The sequence below is a fragment of the Mandrillus leucophaeus genome, unplaced genomic scaffold (genome assembly GCF_000951045.1).
Source record: "Mandrillus leucophaeus isolate KB7577 unplaced genomic scaffold, Mleu.le_1.0 Scaffold112, whole genome shotgun sequence".
Taxonomy (NCBI): domain Eukaryota; kingdom Metazoa; phylum Chordata; class Mammalia; order Primates; family Cercopithecidae; genus Mandrillus; species Mandrillus leucophaeus.
Genome location: NW_012099432.1, coordinates 1,203,896 through 1,221,723, shown reverse-complemented (window position 1 = coordinate 1,221,723; position 17,828 = coordinate 1,203,896). Strand labels below are relative to the sequence as shown.

The 17,828-nt window shown below is 53.9% G+C and overlaps 1 protein-coding gene and 1 pseudogene across 2 annotated transcripts in view; both read right to left on the bottom strand.

The window, feature by feature from the left end:
* Positions 1 to 2,190: 2,190 nt before the first annotated feature.
* Positions 2,191 to 2,877, bottom strand: LOC105549875 (annotated as a pseudogene). Its single transcript, XR_001007629.1, has one exon. The product of XR_001007629.1 is annotated as an uncharacterized LOC105549875 (transcript).
* Positions 2,878 to 3,948: 1,071 nt separating this feature from the next.
* ILF3 (interleukin enhancer binding factor 3, 90kDa) overlaps positions 3,949 to 17,828 on the bottom strand; it is a 39,681-nt gene continuing 25,801 nt past the window's right edge. Inside the window, exons 5-20 of the mRNA XM_011995031.1 lie at positions 16,503 to 16,650; positions 15,103 to 15,194; positions 14,621 to 14,716; positions 13,884 to 13,995; positions 13,368 to 13,465; positions 12,684 to 12,795; positions 12,485 to 12,595; positions 11,625 to 11,824; positions 11,098 to 11,265; positions 10,541 to 10,666; positions 10,262 to 10,438; positions 10,016 to 10,169; positions 9,837 to 9,890; positions 6,099 to 6,461; positions 5,122 to 5,250; positions 3,949 to 4,618 (exon numbers count right to left, since the gene is read on the bottom strand). Of these exons, the coding sequence (XP_011850421.1) occupies positions 4,485 to 4,618; positions 5,122 to 5,250; positions 6,099 to 6,461; positions 9,837 to 9,890; positions 10,016 to 10,169; positions 10,262 to 10,438; positions 10,541 to 10,666; positions 11,098 to 11,265; positions 11,625 to 11,824; positions 12,485 to 12,595; positions 12,684 to 12,795; positions 13,368 to 13,465; positions 13,884 to 13,995; positions 14,621 to 14,716; positions 15,103 to 15,194; positions 16,503 to 16,650 (2,274 nt within the window). The 3' untranslated portion in view covers positions 3,949 to 4,484. The remainder of the gene's footprint in view (positions 4,619 to 5,121; positions 5,251 to 6,098; positions 6,462 to 9,836; positions 9,891 to 10,015; positions 10,170 to 10,261; positions 10,439 to 10,540; positions 10,667 to 11,097; positions 11,266 to 11,624; positions 11,825 to 12,484; positions 12,596 to 12,683; positions 12,796 to 13,367; positions 13,466 to 13,883; positions 13,996 to 14,620; positions 14,717 to 15,102; positions 15,195 to 16,502; positions 16,651 to 17,828) is intronic.

Here is a 17,828-nt window from a genome sequence, read left to right as displayed (position 1 = left end):
TGGCGACAGAGCAAGACTCCATCTTAAAAAACAAAGCCTGGCGACAGAGCAAGACTCCATCTTAAAAAACAAAGCCTGGCGACAGAGCAAGACTCTATCTTAAAAAACAAATAGGCGGGTGTGGTGGCTCACACCTGTCATCCCAGAACTTTGGGAGGCCGAGGTAGGTGGATCACCTGAGGCCAGGAGTTCGAGACCAGCCTGCCTAACATGGAGAAAACTTGTCTCTACTAAAAATACACTATTAGCCAGGCGTGGTGGCACATGCCTGTAATCCCAGCTACTCAGGAGGCTGAGGCAGGAGAATCGCTTGAACCCGGGAGACGGAGGTTGTGGTTAGCTGAGATCACGCCATTGCACTCCAGCCTGGCCAACAAAATAAATAAATAATATTCTTGGGAAGCCTGAAAGGGCCTGAGGTCTTCCCAGGTCAGAATCCATCCATGGCTCCCCACTGCCCTTAGAAAGCACTCCTGTGCCTGGCCCTCCACTTGGGGGCCCTCAAGATCCCACTGACCTCCAGTCTCATTTCCCAGCATTCCTTCGTTTTGCATCCAAAATGCTCTACCCATCTGACTTCAGCTTCTTCAAGCCCATCCTCATACCCCAGCTGAATTTTTGCTCAAGCTATTCCCTCTGCCTGGCCTCCCCTTCCCTTCCTAACACTCCTGGGTCCAACTCACCCATCCTTTCTCACCTAAGGGGAAACCCTTGACAAGGCACTCCCTGTCCCACTGTGACACAGCCCTCTTTGTGCCTGGAAAAGCCATGTGGGTTGAGAGCAGGTTCCCAGCAACCAGCACCAGACTTGACATGTAATCATCACCCAATAATAAACAGGACAGCAGGGCACAGTGGCACTGTCACCCCAGCCACTATGGGGAAGCTGAGTTGCTTAAGGTCCAGGAGTTTGAGACTAGGCTGGGCGACCCACCTCTACAAGAAAAGTAGTCAGGTATGGAAGAACAGCCCTGTAGTCCCAGCTACTCCAGAGGCTGTGACAGGAGGATCGCTTGAGCTCTCAGGAGTTCAAGACTGCAGTGAGCTATGATGATGCCACTGCACTTCAGCCTGGATGACAGAGCAATATCCTCTTTTTATGTTTTTGAGATGGAGACTTGCTCTGTTACCCAGGCTGGAGTCCAGTGGCAATGATCTTGGCTCACTGCAAGCTCCGCCTCCTGGGTTCACGCCATTCTCCGGCCTCAGCCTCCTGAGTAGCTGGAACTACAGGCGCCCATCACCATGCCCAGCTAATTTTTTTTTGAATTTTTTGTATTTTTAGTAGAGACATGGTTTCACCATGTTAGCCAGGATGGTCTTGATCTCCTGACCTCGTGATCTGCCCACCTCGGCCTCCCAAAGTGCTGGGATTACAGGTCTATCCTGTCTCTCTTAAAAAAAATGAACGAACGCATGTTGAGTGAATGAAACAATGAACACATGAAGTCTCCATTTATTCTGGGATGGGTTAGAGTGAGCCTCTGAGCCTGCCATCAGGCTGGCTGAGTTGTTGCCCAACATTGTATCCAGCGGTCTCAGGCCGGTGCAGTGCACAGCCAGCAAGGGGCTCACAACTACAGCTGGAATCCAGAAGCTGCCACCTCTGCTGCAAAGGCCAGGCCTAGGGGTCCGGGTACATGCAGTGAGTCCTTGGGGCAGGGCCAGCCCTACTGACTACACAAGCAAAGTCTGTGGTGAGACAAGGGGTGTATGTTTCCCTGCCAGTACAGAGGGCAACAAACAGGTGGGTGGCAACCCTCAGGGCTGACAACATCCCTGCCCAGAGTGACATACCAGGGCCTACTGGCTCTACTAAATCCAGGGTGGCGGAAATCCTGGATGTGCCCCTTGTTATGGCTCAGAGGCCTCCTTTCATCATAGTTCATCAAGCCCCAATACTTTCTCCTTGGAATCAGTACCAATCCCCCGGCCCTCCCTCCAACTTCATCCCAGCCAATCACACATGTCCAATCATGTAGTCTGTTGCCCTTCTTTCCCTCCTGGGGCATCCTGAGCCCTCTGGGATGGTGTGTGCCCAGTTCCCGCTCACGGACCTCCATGGCCCATCCACCAAGCACCCCATCCTATCAACTCATGTAGGACACCGTCCAAAGCGTTGAGGTGTCTCATCACAAGCCAACTGTTGCCTAGCTCTTACAGGGCCCATTTGTAGGCCCTCCTGCAGGTCAGCTTCCTGGGTTTGGAAGGCAACTGGCCCAGAAGGCCACTGTCAGTGCTCAAGGTGATAGCCACATCTTCCTGAACCCAGCGTCCTGTTGTAGCTGGGATACTGTCACAGGCAAGCGGCATGACGGCATAATCAGCACCGGTGAGGCCCCTGAGCGGACTGAGGGCTCCAAGGATGCTGTGCTCAGAGCTGTTCTCTCCAAGACACGTGCCTGCTATGCGGCAGATCTGCAGCAGGGCGGGCGGATGGAATCCGTCCCTCGTGGTGGGTCTACATTCAGAAACGACCCTGGTAGCGATCACTGAGCGGGAAACTGCAAGGAGAGTCCTGTGTTGAGAATGCAGGCGACTGCCTGGAGTTTGGAGGTATTTGGCAGGTGGGGCCAGGAGGCATCCCTTCCATGGGTGTTACAGGCTGGTATTCTCTCCTCAAATACAAGGTCTGCTGATCTCACAGGAGTCTCTTCTTGTCCCAACCCCTTAATATGTCCAAGAGAGGAGACAGGACATGAACACATCCCATCAAAATTGGGGGTAGGACTCATCCATCCTCATCCCTCCACTGTGTGCACTGCTAGGATCTCAGGGTACTTCAGGTCCTCTTCTCCCACCCTTTCCTGGGAGGGGCCACTTGGTATCTGGGACCTCCTCTGCTCTAACACAAATGAGAATTCCTCAACAGTTTTCTAGCACACAACTTGTTCTTTCACCTCTCCAAGAAAGCAAATCTTCATCCTTTGAAAGCACACTTGATATTCTACATTAGCTGAATGATTCTGAGTCAAAAATGGTCCTCACTTTTCCCAGTGGCCATGGTTACCCAAGCACAGGAGGCCAAGGCCTGGTGCTCAGGTCAGCAAAGCAGGATCTCTGTAGTGTGTGGTCCCAGGCTTGGCAAGTACAGTTCTTCCTGGATGGCCGACAGGGATCCTGGGGAAAGGCAATCCCAGCAATGCCCTGAAACCAGAGCTCCTCCTCCCTCCCCAGGCAAGGTGGAGCTAGAAGGGCTGCTCTAGCGTAGCGTCTCCACCTCCACACACCTGGTATTTCGATAGGGCAGGTCCCCACTGTGGGCCACTCTTCTGGGCAACATAGTATGCTTGACAGCATCCTTGGCCTGTATCCACTAGATCCCAGAGCACCTGCTAGCTGTGACAACATCCTCCAAACATTGCAAAATTTCCCCTGGGAGGCGAGATTGCCTCAGATGGGAGAATCACGCTCTAGGGAAATCTGCTGGTGTGAGAACCCCAACTCCCCACTCTGCTGAGCCTCCAGATGGCGAGCAGGCTGCAGCTCCAGCACAGACATGAAGCTCCCTCCAGCCACTGACGATCCGTGGCTGGGGTTACCCAGGCCTCACCTGCCCTTTCTTTTTCTAACTGGGTTGTGTGTTCCACCACAGGCATGCCCCTACAGAGGACATCACTGGTGTACTTAGAACCACACCAAAATCAGGGAGCAGAAAAAGCCTGCCTGTTTTGTGATGGGTTCCCCAAGACCAGAATGGGCACTGTGAGCCCCTCTATGGACGGTGGGAGCCTGGAGCCTGGTGGGACACCGGGTCTACACAGCCCAGGAGACCAGCAACCAGCCTTCGCTGAGCATGAGTAAAATGTCTAGAAGGCCAGAACTGGACCCTCTCTAAGGACCAGGGAGCATCCTGCTGGCCCGCCCTGCTTTCCCCGAGCAGGGACAGAGCGGGGAAACCTGCTCATTGCGCTGCTGGTGGGTCAGACACCCAGGCCTAAGACGGGCGCAGTTTTGTTTTTCTTTATTTGTCTACATTCAGCTTAATTCAGATGTACTGCCTGAATGACCCAGACATAAAAAGAAACCCCCCACTCTTTCCCACTGGTTTTTAAAATAAAATCTTCACTTATAAAACTGAAACACTAAAGCATTAAAATACAGAAAGCTCGTTTAACTCACTTCACAAAAGCATTAACAAATGACGTATCCCTTCCGTAACTATTTAAAGACAAACTGAGTTACCACTAACACCAAGTGTGAATAGACAGAGGGATACTGAACTGCAAGAACTCAAAAACTCTACCCAGACAAAGTTGTAATGGCAACTAACAAACCATTGAAGACACGGAGTCCCAAACACGGCTAAATATGGGTCACAGGACGGGCCACAGGGTGACCCGCTGCACCTCACGACACAGCAACGTGGACGGGGTGGGGGCGGGGGCCTGGAGGGCCAGCTGACATGTTAACTGTGATGCATAAAACTCGATCTTCTGATGGGGAGTAAGTGCAGAAGGTAGAAATCTCCGCCCCGCGGGGGCTTATCTGTACTGGTAGTTCATGCTGTGGTCTGCGTTTCTGCCATAGCCGCCTTGTGAGGACTGGTAGGAGCTGGGAGGGCCACTGTAGTTCTGGCCGGACCCCGGGGAGTTGTAGTTCGACTGTGAGTAGCCTCCTAGGAGAGAGAGTGGTGGATTAGAGCCGAGGGGCCCAGCCAGCGGGGCTCAGGTTAGGCAGCCCACACCCAAGACTCGGCCAGGATGCAGGTGGGCAAGACTCGTGGCCTCCTATGCGGCTCTGCCTGCCTACCACACATTACTGGACAAGACTGACACCAAGACTCCGAGAGGTGGGACCACTGTGACCCTTGTTTCTGGGGGAAGCTACCTGAGCCCACAGCTGAGCTACTGGCCAGAACCAGGGGAACTGCTGTTTGGCCTCCGTGTCACCCACATTTCACACAGGTACCAGGGGTTAAGAGTGGGGACACTGCTGGCTCTCCAGCCACTCCAGGAAGCCTTAGCAGCTGCCAGTGCACCCAAGTGTGTATTCTCTCTCACAGGGCCCACCTGCCACTGCAGCCCTGCCCACGCTGCCGTCTGCTCCCACCAGGTCCACATCCCGCTTCACAGCAGGTGCCGGGCCCCCATGCTGTGCCACCAGGGGCTCCAGGCCCACCTTGTTTGCCTTGGTATGAGGAGCCGCCCCCAGAACCTCCGCCGTAGCCCCCGTGTGACCCTGGGTTGTAGGATGCCCCGCCTGAGCCGTAGCTGTTCCCGCTGCTTCGGCCTCCACTACCACTGTAGTCTGGGGGAAAGAAGACAGGGTGGTTAAGGGGCCCCAGGAAACACACAACTGGGGTGGCCCAGGGACCTTGTGGTGCGCCTCAGACGCGGCCGGCCCCTGGCCCAAACCCTGGGCCTCTAACTCTTCTCCCTGCCTGCTTCAATGTCACACATCAGCCCAACAGATAAGCGCCAGGAGCCAGCTGCAGCCCTGCAGGGTCACCTGGCCCTGGGCTGGGCTGGTCACCAAGCTCCAAAGCCCTGCTGTGGGGTGCCTTCTCAACTGCTCCTGCAGCCCAAACTTCCCAGCAGCAGCTGAGGAAGTGCACGAGACCCCAGCAGCTGTCTCTCCTCAGCCAGCAGCACCACACAAACAGCACCCCCTTCTGACCCGCACACCCAGTGCAGCCTCTGTCAAGTCCCTGGCCTGCTGCTGAGAGCTGCTGGGTCCCAAGGACACACCTACTCAGCCCCACCGGGCCACTGGTGCAGCCTGGGCCTGCTGGGTCTGTGCATGAGGAAGCGGGAGAGGCGGTGGCGGAGAGATCAGGCTCTTGCAGGGGCTGGATGCAAAACTCTCTAGATCAAGTCCCAGGAAGTCACCTTGCAGCCTCACCCACAGCCAGGGCCTAGAGACAGAGGCCTCAGCTACCCCTGCCTTCGGAGAACACACCAGAGAAAGTGGCGAAGACGGCACCAAGGGGCCCCACGCCCCATCTTCCTAGCACCCGCCCACAGCCAACACCACGTGTCCTCCTCCTAAGGCCCTCGGCCAGTGGTCTGGGCAGTGCCGAGCTTCCGCCACTCCGTGGGCTGCACTGCTGGGGCCTGGACCCTGGCCCAGCCAAGGAGCTCTGGAAGCCAACTCACTGAATTTGCTCTCGTAGTTGTAGTCGGATCCGCCCCCGCCCCCGGGAGAGTTGTAGGAGTTCGAGTAGGAGTAGCTGCCTTGTCCATGGTTATAGCCTTTCTGCTTGCCCTGCGGGGGGCCATAGTTGCTGTAGGGGCTCTGGTTGTAGGACTGCTGCTGGCCCTGGTGGGACTGGTAGCCCGAGCCGTAGGAGGGCTTCTGCTGGCCCCCGTGTGGCTGCTTCTTCCCAGCGTGTTTTGGGGGCACCGGTGAGTTGTAGTTGTCACCTTGGTAGTAGGAGCCATAGCCGGAGGAGCCACCACCGCCCCCGCCGCCACCGCCACCGGCATTCCCAGAATGCCCTCCGTTGCTGTAGAACTGACCTAAACAGGGAGGCAGTGGGTCAGGCGGAGGACGGGAAAGGGCAGGGGGAAGGGAGGGAAGGGCAGGCGGCAGCCATGGGTCCTGAAGGCTGACCCATAAGCCCGGGTCAGAGGCAGCAGAAAAAGGAGGGAGAGGAGCAGTGGCTCCGGTCCTTAGCGCAGCCATTCAGGCTGGCCCAGCCTTCAGCTCCACTCACCCAGCAGCTGATGACAACAATGGGGCTTTGCCAAGCAGCACGCGCCAGCAGCTTTTGCAGCGGATGTCAACATTACAATGAGATGGACTCCGAGCGCGGGACGACATTCACAGCTAGCTGACGGCTACCCAGAGATCCCCAATGGTGACAGGAAAAGCAAAGCCCCAGAGAAGCAGCGGCCACCCCCCTCCTCCCTGCTGTGCTGGAAACAGGCTCCACAGGCACAGGCCTGGAGATCCCCAAGAGATACTGTTTAAAGAGACCCCTGGACCGTCATCATCCTGAGACCAACTGGTCTGAGCTGGTTTGGTTCATGGAAGACAAATTGAGACTTAGTCAATGATGCAGGCACCTCCCTTGTGATACTCGTGCAAGCATGTGACTCAGGATGTGAGCAAGCCCCAGCCTGGTTGGTGGGGGAAGACTGGCCACAGCTGGGGCCAGGACAGCCAGGTGAGGCCTAGACCTACTGCCCTGATGTCCCCGACGCCCCTTCCTTGTCCCCAGCACAGCTGCTGGGTGCACGTGGGACTGAGCAGCAGGGCTGAGAGCGTGCAGTGCAGCCACCACATTCTCAGCTGCAAGCTGAAAATGTAGCAGCGAGACTCCACTTCTGGTCAACTAGGTTTGTCAATACACAGCCCCACCAGAGGCTTGAGTGGAACAAAGGGGATGGCACTGGCTGAGGGAATGCTGCACACCAAGCCTTGCAAGGGAGCCCCACAGAGGGGGTCTCCACGAACGGGCGTGGGAAGGCTGAGAGGGTGGGTGAGGCGGGAGGCCAGGTCATGGTGGTAGCTCTCCAGCCAAGCTGGGCAATGCCCAAGCTGATCAGCAGGTGCAGCTGAGTTCCTGGGCTCTCAGAGCGGGTCGGCTTGTGAATGCAGCCACCTTTGCCCAGTTAAGCTGCCCAGACCGCCAGGCCCAGGGTGGGTGGGATGGAAGGGGAGGCTCCCACACTGCCTGTCCTTCCTTCCCAGATTGAGGACACCAAGGGCCCACCGCCTCCTGGGTGGGGTAACTGGGAGTCCTCATGTGCCTCCACCCACTGGAGATGTATACCCCACGCTGGTGTGGTGGGCTGCCTACACGACAATGTGGACAGAACTATCTGCAACCTTCGGTTTGTGTTCTTCAGGCAGGCCTCCTCCCTCGCCCCCCATCACAAAGCCAAGACACCAAGGGGGAGGACGTGTCCCACAATGCCAGAAAGCGAACATGCGGCAGCTCAGCGAGGAGACTGGGAGGATGGGATCTTCAGAACACCCCGACCAGGACCCAGGACCCACACCCCACAGCCCCACTGCCCCAGCTTCCCCAGTGTCCTGCACTGAGCACACCACCTCGCCCCGCCTGAAGCCGGGAATGAATGAAGACGCAAGGGCCGAGGGCTTGTTACTTTCACATGTATTGATTAAAAAAAAATAAAGGGGAGGGGGAGTTTTCAACGTCATTCAGGATAACTATTTTCCTGGTATAAAAAGACATTATTCTCAAACAATAACTTTCTAAAAAAAAAATACATCATGCAATCAAAGTTTTAAAAAGTTTCACTGAATGTTTCAAACCTCTGGGAACAAATCACGTAGTAACCATTTTGACCAGTTTTTGCCTGAATAAACGTAAAATCTTGCAAGTCAACACAGACGCAGGCTTTGCTGCAAAAAATAACCGCTGATCAGAGCCAAAACCAGTTTCCAAGGAGGACACCTGCCAGAAAACGGGGGCCTCAGTAAAGAGCCAGAATGACTCTGTGTGTGTTTGTAGACAGAAACTTCTATGCCTTCGGAGTCTGTGGCAGCTGCACATGCAGCAGCACCACCTTTGCCCAAGGAAAAGCCAGCCCTTTACTGAAGAAGCAGGGAACATCGCGGTTCTTTCTCTTTGATTACTTTTAAAGTCCCAATAAACTAAAAACAAAAAAATCCAGAATCCCATGCATCTGCAGCTGTAATGAAGACTTGCAAAATTTCACGTCATCTACCCCTTAAAGCCTGTCTGTTTCTTGCACTAATAATGGAAGCACAGTTTTGATACCTTTGAGAGTTCACTCTCTAGCTAAACCAGCCACAAAACATTGCATTCCCAAACAAGAACCCACCAGAGCATTACAAGAGGCGGGAGAAGCTAATTCAGCGCAATACACAATTCCCCACGTTCCCAACGTTTTCACATGCTCGTAATAAGAAAAAAGCCGGTTTCTCTGGATTCAGATGTGGTGAAATCGTTTTCATCACTGTCAAAGGCATCAACCAGATTTGGGAGTTTGTTAAAAGGTTAAAAATTCATACAAAACCTGCTGTAAATTAAGACAAAGGTAGATTAAAATGCGTCAATGTCTGTCTCTTTAAATAAAGTAATGCTTTCCATAAAAAGCAAAGGTGGGCTTTTGCCTTGATGCCGAACAACGCTGTCTCTAGAATTCTGTGCAATTCTGCACAAAAATACATTCTCTGAAAAAATTGTTTTCCACTTAGTGTGAACTTCAATAGGACCAAGTTCAAAGGCAAATCACGATAAAAACTGCCATTGTCTTAAATTCTGCAGGCTAAGAGTTTCAGACAAGCTGCGGTGAAAAGCCACGGTTGAGAAACCCAGTGAAGCACAGGGACACAGCACGGACACTTTGGGTTTTGGAGTTGGAGGAAATTGGAGTAAAAAGTTGATTTTGTGTGCAATACTTTTAGACGCTCTAGGAAGACCCAAAATCATGATAGCCGTAGCAGTCTGTGAAAAAGTCACCTACAAAAGGGGGAGACAGAGCAGAGAGAAGAAATTAGAATTCTTTTGAAAAAGGGCACAGAGCGCCACATTTGAAATTCATGTTTTAGATTTCTCTGCTCCTGTAACCCCCCAATGAAGGCTCCTTCTCAAGACAAGAGCTGTGCACTGGCTGGAAAAGCGTATTCACAAGATTGGTGCTTCGCATGGCTTAAAGCAGAGAAATTTAAAATTCTAACTTTTAAGGAACTTTGCAGTTACACGAGTTTGTGTGTTAACACAATCAATCCCACTGCAGGGCGGGGGGGGGTCGAGGGTCATATGACCTATTCACCGCAAAAAGGTGTGTGCCCCTTCTACAGCCTCCTCGAGGCTGCTCTGGCCGCCCTTTGCTAACTCAGGCCCAGAAGCTACACTGTGACTGCTTCCCAGGTCAGACAGAGAGAAACGCACTTACTGTAGCCTGCTGTCGCCGAGTTGCCTCCGTACCCGTAGCTTCCATATCCAGCGCCTGCAAGGGGAAAGAGGGTTACCAGGGACCAGCAGTGTCTCAGGCCCACCCCAGGAGCCCCGCATACTTGTTCCCAGAGCATGCACATGGGGAAGATGGGGACAGTGCAGTACAAGGGCCCTTACCAGCATTCATGTAGCCTCCGTGGTTGGCGCCACCAAATCCTCGCCCGCGCCCTCGTCCCCGGATGTTCCCGCCTCTTCCCCGCCCTCGAAGGTTGGGGGGTGGGGGCACTTCATTGTGCATGGGGCCTCCCATGCCGAAGCCAGGGTTATGTGGCTAGAAGAGAACACAGGAAGTGACATTCCCTTTGTGCTCACATTGCAGGAGAACCCATGCCTGAGCCAGGAGATTCAAGGGTCACTGCTCACCTTAGCAGCAAATTTCGGTCCCCCTCTGACGGGTACTGGGGCTCTCTTCTTTTTGTTGGCATCAAGGGCGAGAGGGGTGTCAGGGAAAAGCTTTTCTAGGGCAGCAAGGGCAGCGTACGCCTTCGCCACCTTTTTGTTGGAACCAGCACCTTGGAACTTCTGTCCATCCACTTCAACCTGGAAAGTGCAGACAGAGGTGACCTAGTGCCTCCCTCTAGGGGCAGGGGGACCCCAGGCCTCCCTATGGGATGCCCCAGCAGGCAGCTCCAGGCCGCGCACCTCCATGACGAAGCGCTTGTCGTGGCTGCCACCGGTCTCGGAGATGAGCTCGTACTTGAGCCCCCGCCTTTTCTCGTTCAGCTCCATGACTGGGTTCTTGCCGTGCTTTGTCAGGATTGGCCCCTGCTGTTTTACGTTCTCAGGGAAAACAGAAAGAACGACCGACAAACTCAGCTATGGGCTTTCCAGCCACACAGGAGGAGCAGCAGGACTGAGGCCGGGCGTCTGCTGCTCATACACTGCCAGTCCTTGCCAGACAGTCTCCACCCACTCTCGTGAAGGCCTTCCAGCAATGTGCCCCTTCCCTGTGCCTCCCCTCTGAACAGCATGTTCTCAACCCAGGGCCACCCCAGTGTAGCCTAGGATGCTGAGACAACATCCACAAGGCCCTCCCCCACACGGCTTGTAGGGCAGCACCCAGCTTCCTGTGTGGGCTTCTGGCCTGAAAGGTCAGCTTTTTGGGGCAAATCATCAAGGACCAGTAACCACCTCACTGACAGGACACATGGCTCCCTGCTCTGTCTGGCAGTGACTCCCAGCACCCATCACGTGCTCACCTCGGCAGTGGCATCTGAGGGAAAGGCCGCACTAGGGGTTGAGACAGCTTCTACCACTGGGGCGGGGGCCACCACCGCTGGCTTCGCCTCAGTCTCCTCAGCCGAGTCCTCCCCCTTGCTAGAGTCCCTGCCTTCGGCACCCGTCGGCAAGCCCATGTCCTGTAACACCTGCAGAGGTAGCGAGATCCCCAAGGTCCCATTAAAGCAGGGCTCAGCCCGGGAGCCATGCATGCAGGGCCTCCCCATGGCCTACAGGCACCCACCCAGAAAGTCATCTGGAGGAGGGCTGTTTCCTTTCAGCTTCTGCTCCCAGGAGGCCCTAATGTCCAACTATGTTTGGGGACCCCTCTGCCTGCCAGCCACAGTGGGAAGGCGTTCTTGGCACATGTGACCTGCAAATACCCGCCATCTAACTATGTGTGTTTTTAGGATCTACATGCCTTCCCTGAGAGACAATGGCTCATATGGGGCCCAAAACAAAGATCATGGTTCTGCTATTAGAAAATAGTGACGCTGGCCACACTTACCTTAACGGCCACGTGCAGCTTGGCCGTCTTTTTGGAGGGCCCAGAGGCCTCGAATGAATTGCCATCAACCTCCACTGACATGGTAAAGATGGGGGCATGGACGGGCCCAGTCTGGGACACCAGCTTGTACTGCAGCCCTGGCTTCAGCTGGTTCAGCCGCATCAGGGCATTCATAGCTTGGGGGGGCTCTGCCTTCTCCTCTACAGAGAGAACACCAAGGTGGCTCTGGATCAGCACGATGGCAGGTCTCCACGAGAGCTCTGCCAATCCTAGCCCCCGGGCCTGCCTCTGTGGCGTAACACAGTGGGTGGGGCAGCCACACAAACTGAATCCAGTTTGCACCTCTCCTGTGGCCTCCAGCTGTGGCACCATCATCCTACTCATCTTCTACATCCCCAATCATGCCTCATTATTGTTAAAGGACTCAGAAACCACAAGTAAGAAAAATGAAACAAAAGCAGGCACTCCCTATGGCTTCAGGGTGAGCCTTCATAGGACCAGATGGATAAAGCAGCAGCACGAGGGGAGGTCTGCACCTTCCTGCTTTTTTATCTACTTAGTTTTTAAAATCTTTCAACACTGATTTTAAGCAAGGTCTCGCTCTGTTGCCCAGGCTGGAATACAGTTGCTCACTGCAACCTCCGCCTCCCAGGCTCAAGTCATCCTCCCATCTCAGCCTCCCAAGTAGCTGGCACTACAGGTGTGCCACCACACCCAGCTAATTTTTGTGTTTTTTATAGAGACGGGGTTTCGCCATGTTGCCCAGGCTAGTCTCAAACTCCTGAGCTCAAGCGATTCTCCCGCCTCGGCCTCCCACAGTGCTGGGATTACAGGCGTGAGCCACCGCGCCCGGCCTGTACCTTTCTTCTGAATCTTCTTCTTCTTTTTGCTGGGAGACTTCTCTTCCCCGTCCTCCTCCATTGGGCGTTTCATGGGCGTAATGGCATAGGTGGTGCTGGGTGGGATCTGAACTGCAAGGAGAGAGCAGGGCATGGCTGAGAGATGCAGATGGCCACTCTTCCTGGAGCCCAAGCCATCAGGCAACCGCCGTGGGCTTACCGGTGTAGTCCACTGGGTTTTCATTCTTTGGTTTCTTGGGCATCTTGGAAGGCAGAGGATCCATGCCCAGGACTTTATGGAGCTGGCCGAAGGCAGCGAGTCGCAGTGCGTGCTGGAGAAGGGGAAGAGGCTCTGACTCAGCTGCCCTGTGCTCCCGGTCATGGAGTGTGCGCTCACTACTGCCTTCTGAGGAGGGGCAGAGCTGAAGGGCTGCTAATGGTCTCCTCTACGACAGCAAGGGGTCCCCCACCAGCCAGGGGAGAGCCTGAATGCTCAAGTCCAGCCTTGCTGTGGGGGAAGGCCAGCCTGTGACCACCCCCCTTCCAGAGGAATACAGGAGACCCCAACCTGGGGACTGGTTGCCACACGGAGCCATGTGGTAGCCTGCAGGGGAAGGTCCCCCGGAGCAGTCCGCACAGCAAACACATCTCCCAGCACCACTCAGTGTCCGAAAATGGCACTCGAGCAAGCCAAGGGAGGGGGCAGACGACAACCAGGCATGGCACCAGGGGAAAGAAGCAGCCCAGATTGGGGCGCCCTGTATCAGACACGATCCCTTTGCCTTCAGTCCCCGACCTGAGCCTACGAGTCCAGGGGCTACCCTGGGAATACCCAGTAATGGAACTGGAAGCCAGTGATTACAGACTGGGTCAGGGCGCACGTTGGCAATGGCGATGACTATACCTGCGCACTCTGTGTGATATCTTCCCGTTGCTGTCTGTCTAGATGCCCAATAGCATCAGTGGCTTCTTTTTCACAAGGGTCATAAATGCCAGAACCATCTGAAGGCAGGAAACAAGGAAGATATGCAGAGGATTATCTTTTAGCATCTCTGAAGAGGTGTGCTGGCTGAGGGAACTAGGTGTGTTACCCCCCGCGCCCCATCCACACCCAGCTCTGGAAAACATGCCTAGCTCGGTGACCCACTCGGCGTCCAGCCCTTGACAGAAATAATTCACAAGTGTCTCAGAGCAAGAAAGTCACGTGGGAGTGGGTCACCATTGCCCCGGATCCGCCCTCTGAATGACGGCTGCGGACCCGGTCAGGGCTGGATATGATGGTGCCAGAGGGTAGTCACATGCTTCAGCTCTAGGGAGTGGACACGGGGCTGCTCCTGTCCTAACCCAGTCAGTGTACCCGCCAGGAGGCGGCCTGGAACCCTGTCCTTTCCCTGCAACCTGCGAAGCACAAGGCCCCAACCTGGCATCACGATGCCCGACGCCAGGCACTCCAGCACTCTTCGCAGGGCCTCGCCAGCACCCATCGGTCTGTTGGCTGTCCCAATGGATTTCTCACACAGGAGCTCGAGAGGCTGAAAGGGAAGAGGGACAGTGAGCCAAGAACCTACAGGATGAGGCCGGCCGCCACTAGGGAGCTGTCACTAGATGAGTGGGTCAGGGCACACGTGGGACTCATAGCCATCCAGTCAGGTAAAGTCAAAGCCTCAGGGCTAAGCCTGAGCCAGTGCACCTAGGACAGGGAGGACCAGACATGACATCCTGCAGGCTCTGTGAGCTCAGAGACCAAGCTGAGGTTATAATGTAGTATCTCATACTTAAAATCTAACCATTTATTTACAAATATAAAAACCACCCCAATAGGGGGCTGAAAAAAAATAGCAACAGCTGGTAAGAACTGGTCCCGCGTGAGAGCATCTGCAAACCTTCCCAGAGGGATCATTCCCACCTCCTCGCCAGCCTCCTGCTGGGATTGAGCTGTGCGACCCCTGCAAAGGGCCCTGACCCACACTGTCCCAACCCCAACCCCAACCCCAACCCCAGGTGTGGCAAGCAGTAGCAGCTCCACAGGCAGCTCTGGAGAGTACACACCAGCCACACATCAGGGGGCCACTCCTGCCCCATGATCATCAAGTGTTCCTGGGATATCCTAGAGACTCTGCATACACCACCCCCTAGTAGCCATAGCAACATCCTTACCCAGCCTCGGAGGGGACCCCAGGTGGGCACGCGAGTGCACAGGTCCCTCAGGACCCGGATCACAATGACACAGGACTTCAGTCCGTTGGCTCGAGCCTAGGGGAACAAAACACAGGCTCTTCAGTCTGAGGCACCGCCCAGGGCACAGGTCAACATGAACAACACAAGTGTCACGGTGCTGCTTTGCCAAGGGTAAACAGTCAACGATGGCGACCACCAAGGGTGTGGCCAGCCGCAATCTCACTACGTGTACAAGAAAGTATTACTCTTAACACAAAGCAGCAGCAGCAGCCCACCAATTCAGTCTCAGCCTCTTTTGGGGTCGAATTTGTTGAGGTGCACTCCTTTAGGACCTGCGGAACCGCAGGTGCTAAGCTCTGCACGGCTATCGTCAATGTTAAGGAATCTTTATGGTGACAGTTAGCCAAGTTAAAACTTAGGAATTCTCTACCAAAAGACAAAGAGAAGAACAAAATGCAAACCTGGAACCACTTGGCGTGTCGGAGGGACGCCAAGGCAGCAAGGCATTTCTGCCTGTCCAGAACGTCCGGGGGGTCGTTGACTGATAGCGTTTCTATTCATGGATGGAATAAGAAGACAAGGCACAGTTTGACCAAGGGGTTTCTGTCAGGTGGAAAGGGGATGTGGCAGCTTTCTAAAGGGCAGCTGAGTTTCCCAGAAGCTGAATTCATCTCCACCCTGGACCAGGGAAGGAGAAACTAGAGCACATTGAACTCTGCCCTGTGAGGAAATTGTAAAAATTGGAGGCCCCATCCAAAAATAAAAAAGAAAAAGAAAAAAGAAAGAAAAAGAAAAAATAAAACGAACATAAAAACAAAAGTGGGGAGTTATTCTAAAAGGAATAATCTCATGAGGGAGGGGAGAGATAGGTGGAGCCTATCTTCTAATCCTCTTCCCTTGCCTCCTCCCCATGTTCTCCCAATAAATTAGCTATACTAAAATGTTCAATAGGAAAAAAATTAAAAAGGCCGGGGGAGAGGAAAGGAACTCCCTCTCTGCATCCCACAACAGCCATCCCAAGGCATATGCGGCAAAGGGGACCAACTCCGCCCACCAGGCGGGACTGCCCTAGCCCCAGCCCTTGACAGAGAGAGTCCTGTTGGTCAAAGGTCCAGCGTCCCTACGTTGATCAACTAGAAGGGCTTTGGTAGTCGGAATCAGCTATGAGAACCAAAGGTAAACAGCAACAAGGGCGCTATGCCAGCCTATGCTGCGGCCAAGCCGAGCGTCTGTCTTCTCTGCCATCTGCACGCCAGGGGTTTGGATAAGGCCTGAAGACAGGCACACGAGGGGCGGGCCATGGACTGTGAGCACATTATTAGTGCGAGGTCCAATGAGGTAGTCTGAAAAATTGGACAACTGTTTAAACTTTATCCAAAACTCTGTATCAGCTCTTTGTGCTTCTGTCACTTTAGATGATAAGAGCCACGGCAGAGGACAAACGAAGAGGCCCTCAGCTCAGCTGCAGCACAGGCTGTTGGTAAACTCCAACGTGGTGCTCATGCAGAAACCGTCTGGTTGTCTCATCTTTAAAACCATAGAATCACCAGGGACACACTTCTCCACAGCCAGAGAATGGCTCCACGGAAAAGCAACTACCACATTCACGTTTGAGAATGTTCAAGGATGAAGTTAAAGGAAAATGGTGCAGTCCCCTACGAAAAGTGCTACTCACTTTTAGTGTGACCGTTTTGCCAAACTCCCAAGTACTCAAAGCCAACGGGAGATGTGATCTCAGAGTAAAGGTGGTCAATCTACAACGTAGCCTTTTACCAAAGCAGTCTAAAACTGAATAGCACATTTGAATAGTGAGGGAACACCACGTTTTCAAAGCCCTGCCGGCCTGTCTCGGCCTCCCTACCTCCAGCTAATACTTTTTCCATTTCTTCTCTGACAACAGGGGATGTCAGGTGGATGGTCAGGGACAATGGAGGCTCTTTTGTGTTTTTTATCACAATCGCAGCATCGTTGACAGATTGCAGTATTTCGTACTTGTCTTCTGTTACAGCCTAAAAAATAAAATGCAACTTTCAAAACACTTTCTCCTCAAAGCAATCAACAACTTTATCTGGCTCCACCTATTCCTGCAGCAGAAAGGCCAACTTCTTGGGTATGATGTCCCAGAAGTGACTTCACCTGGGATGTCAGGATCTCTCTAACTGTCCAGGTTTTCGGCCACGTTTTGGGTACTAGAGGGGGTAACTAGTGAAATAAGCAATTTCCAAAAGGGGCTTAAAAATGCAATGGTAAGGCCAGGCACGGTGGCTCATGCCTGTAATCCTAGCAATTTGGGAGGCCAAGGTGGACAGATCATGAGGTCAGGAGATGGAGACCATCCTGGCTAACCCAGTGAAACTCCATCTCTACTAAAAATACAAAAAACTAGCAGAGTGTGGTGGCAGGCGCCTGTAGTCCCAGCTACTCGGGAGGCTGAGGGCAGGAGAATGGCGTGAACCCGGGAGGCGGAGCTTGCAGTGAGCCGAGATCACACCACTGCAGTCCAGCCTGGGCAATACAGCGAAACTGTCTCAAAAAAACAACAACCAAAAAAAAATAAAAACAAACAAAAAAGCAATGTTAGGCCAGGTGCAGTGGCTCACACCTGTAATCCCACCATTTTGGGAGGCCGAGGTGGGGGGATCATAAGGTTAGGAGATCAAGACCATCCTGGCTACCCAGTGAAACCGTCTCTAATAAAAATACAAAAAGAACTAGCTGGGCGTGGTGGCGGGTGCCTGTAGTCCCAGCTACTCGGGAGGCTGAGGCAGGAGAATGGCGTGAACCCAGGAGGCAGAGCTTGCAGTGAGTCGAGATCACGCCACTGCACTCCGACCTGGGCAACAGAGCGAGACTCTGTTTCAAAAAAACCAAAAACAAACAAACAAAAAAGCATTGTTAGGCCAAGTGTGGTGGCTCACGCCTGTAATCCCAGAACTTTGGGAGGTTGAGGCAGGCAGAATCACCCGAGGTCAGGAATTCAAGACCAACCTGGCCAACATGGTGAAACCCTATCCCTACTGAAAATACAAAAATTAACTGGGTGCAATGGCTGACATGTGTAGTCACAGCTACTCAGAAGACTGAGGCAGAAGACTCACTTGAACCTGGGAGGCAGAGGCTGCAGTAAGCTGAGATCGTGCCACTGCACTCCAGCCTGGGTGACAAGAGTAAGACTCCATCTCAAAAA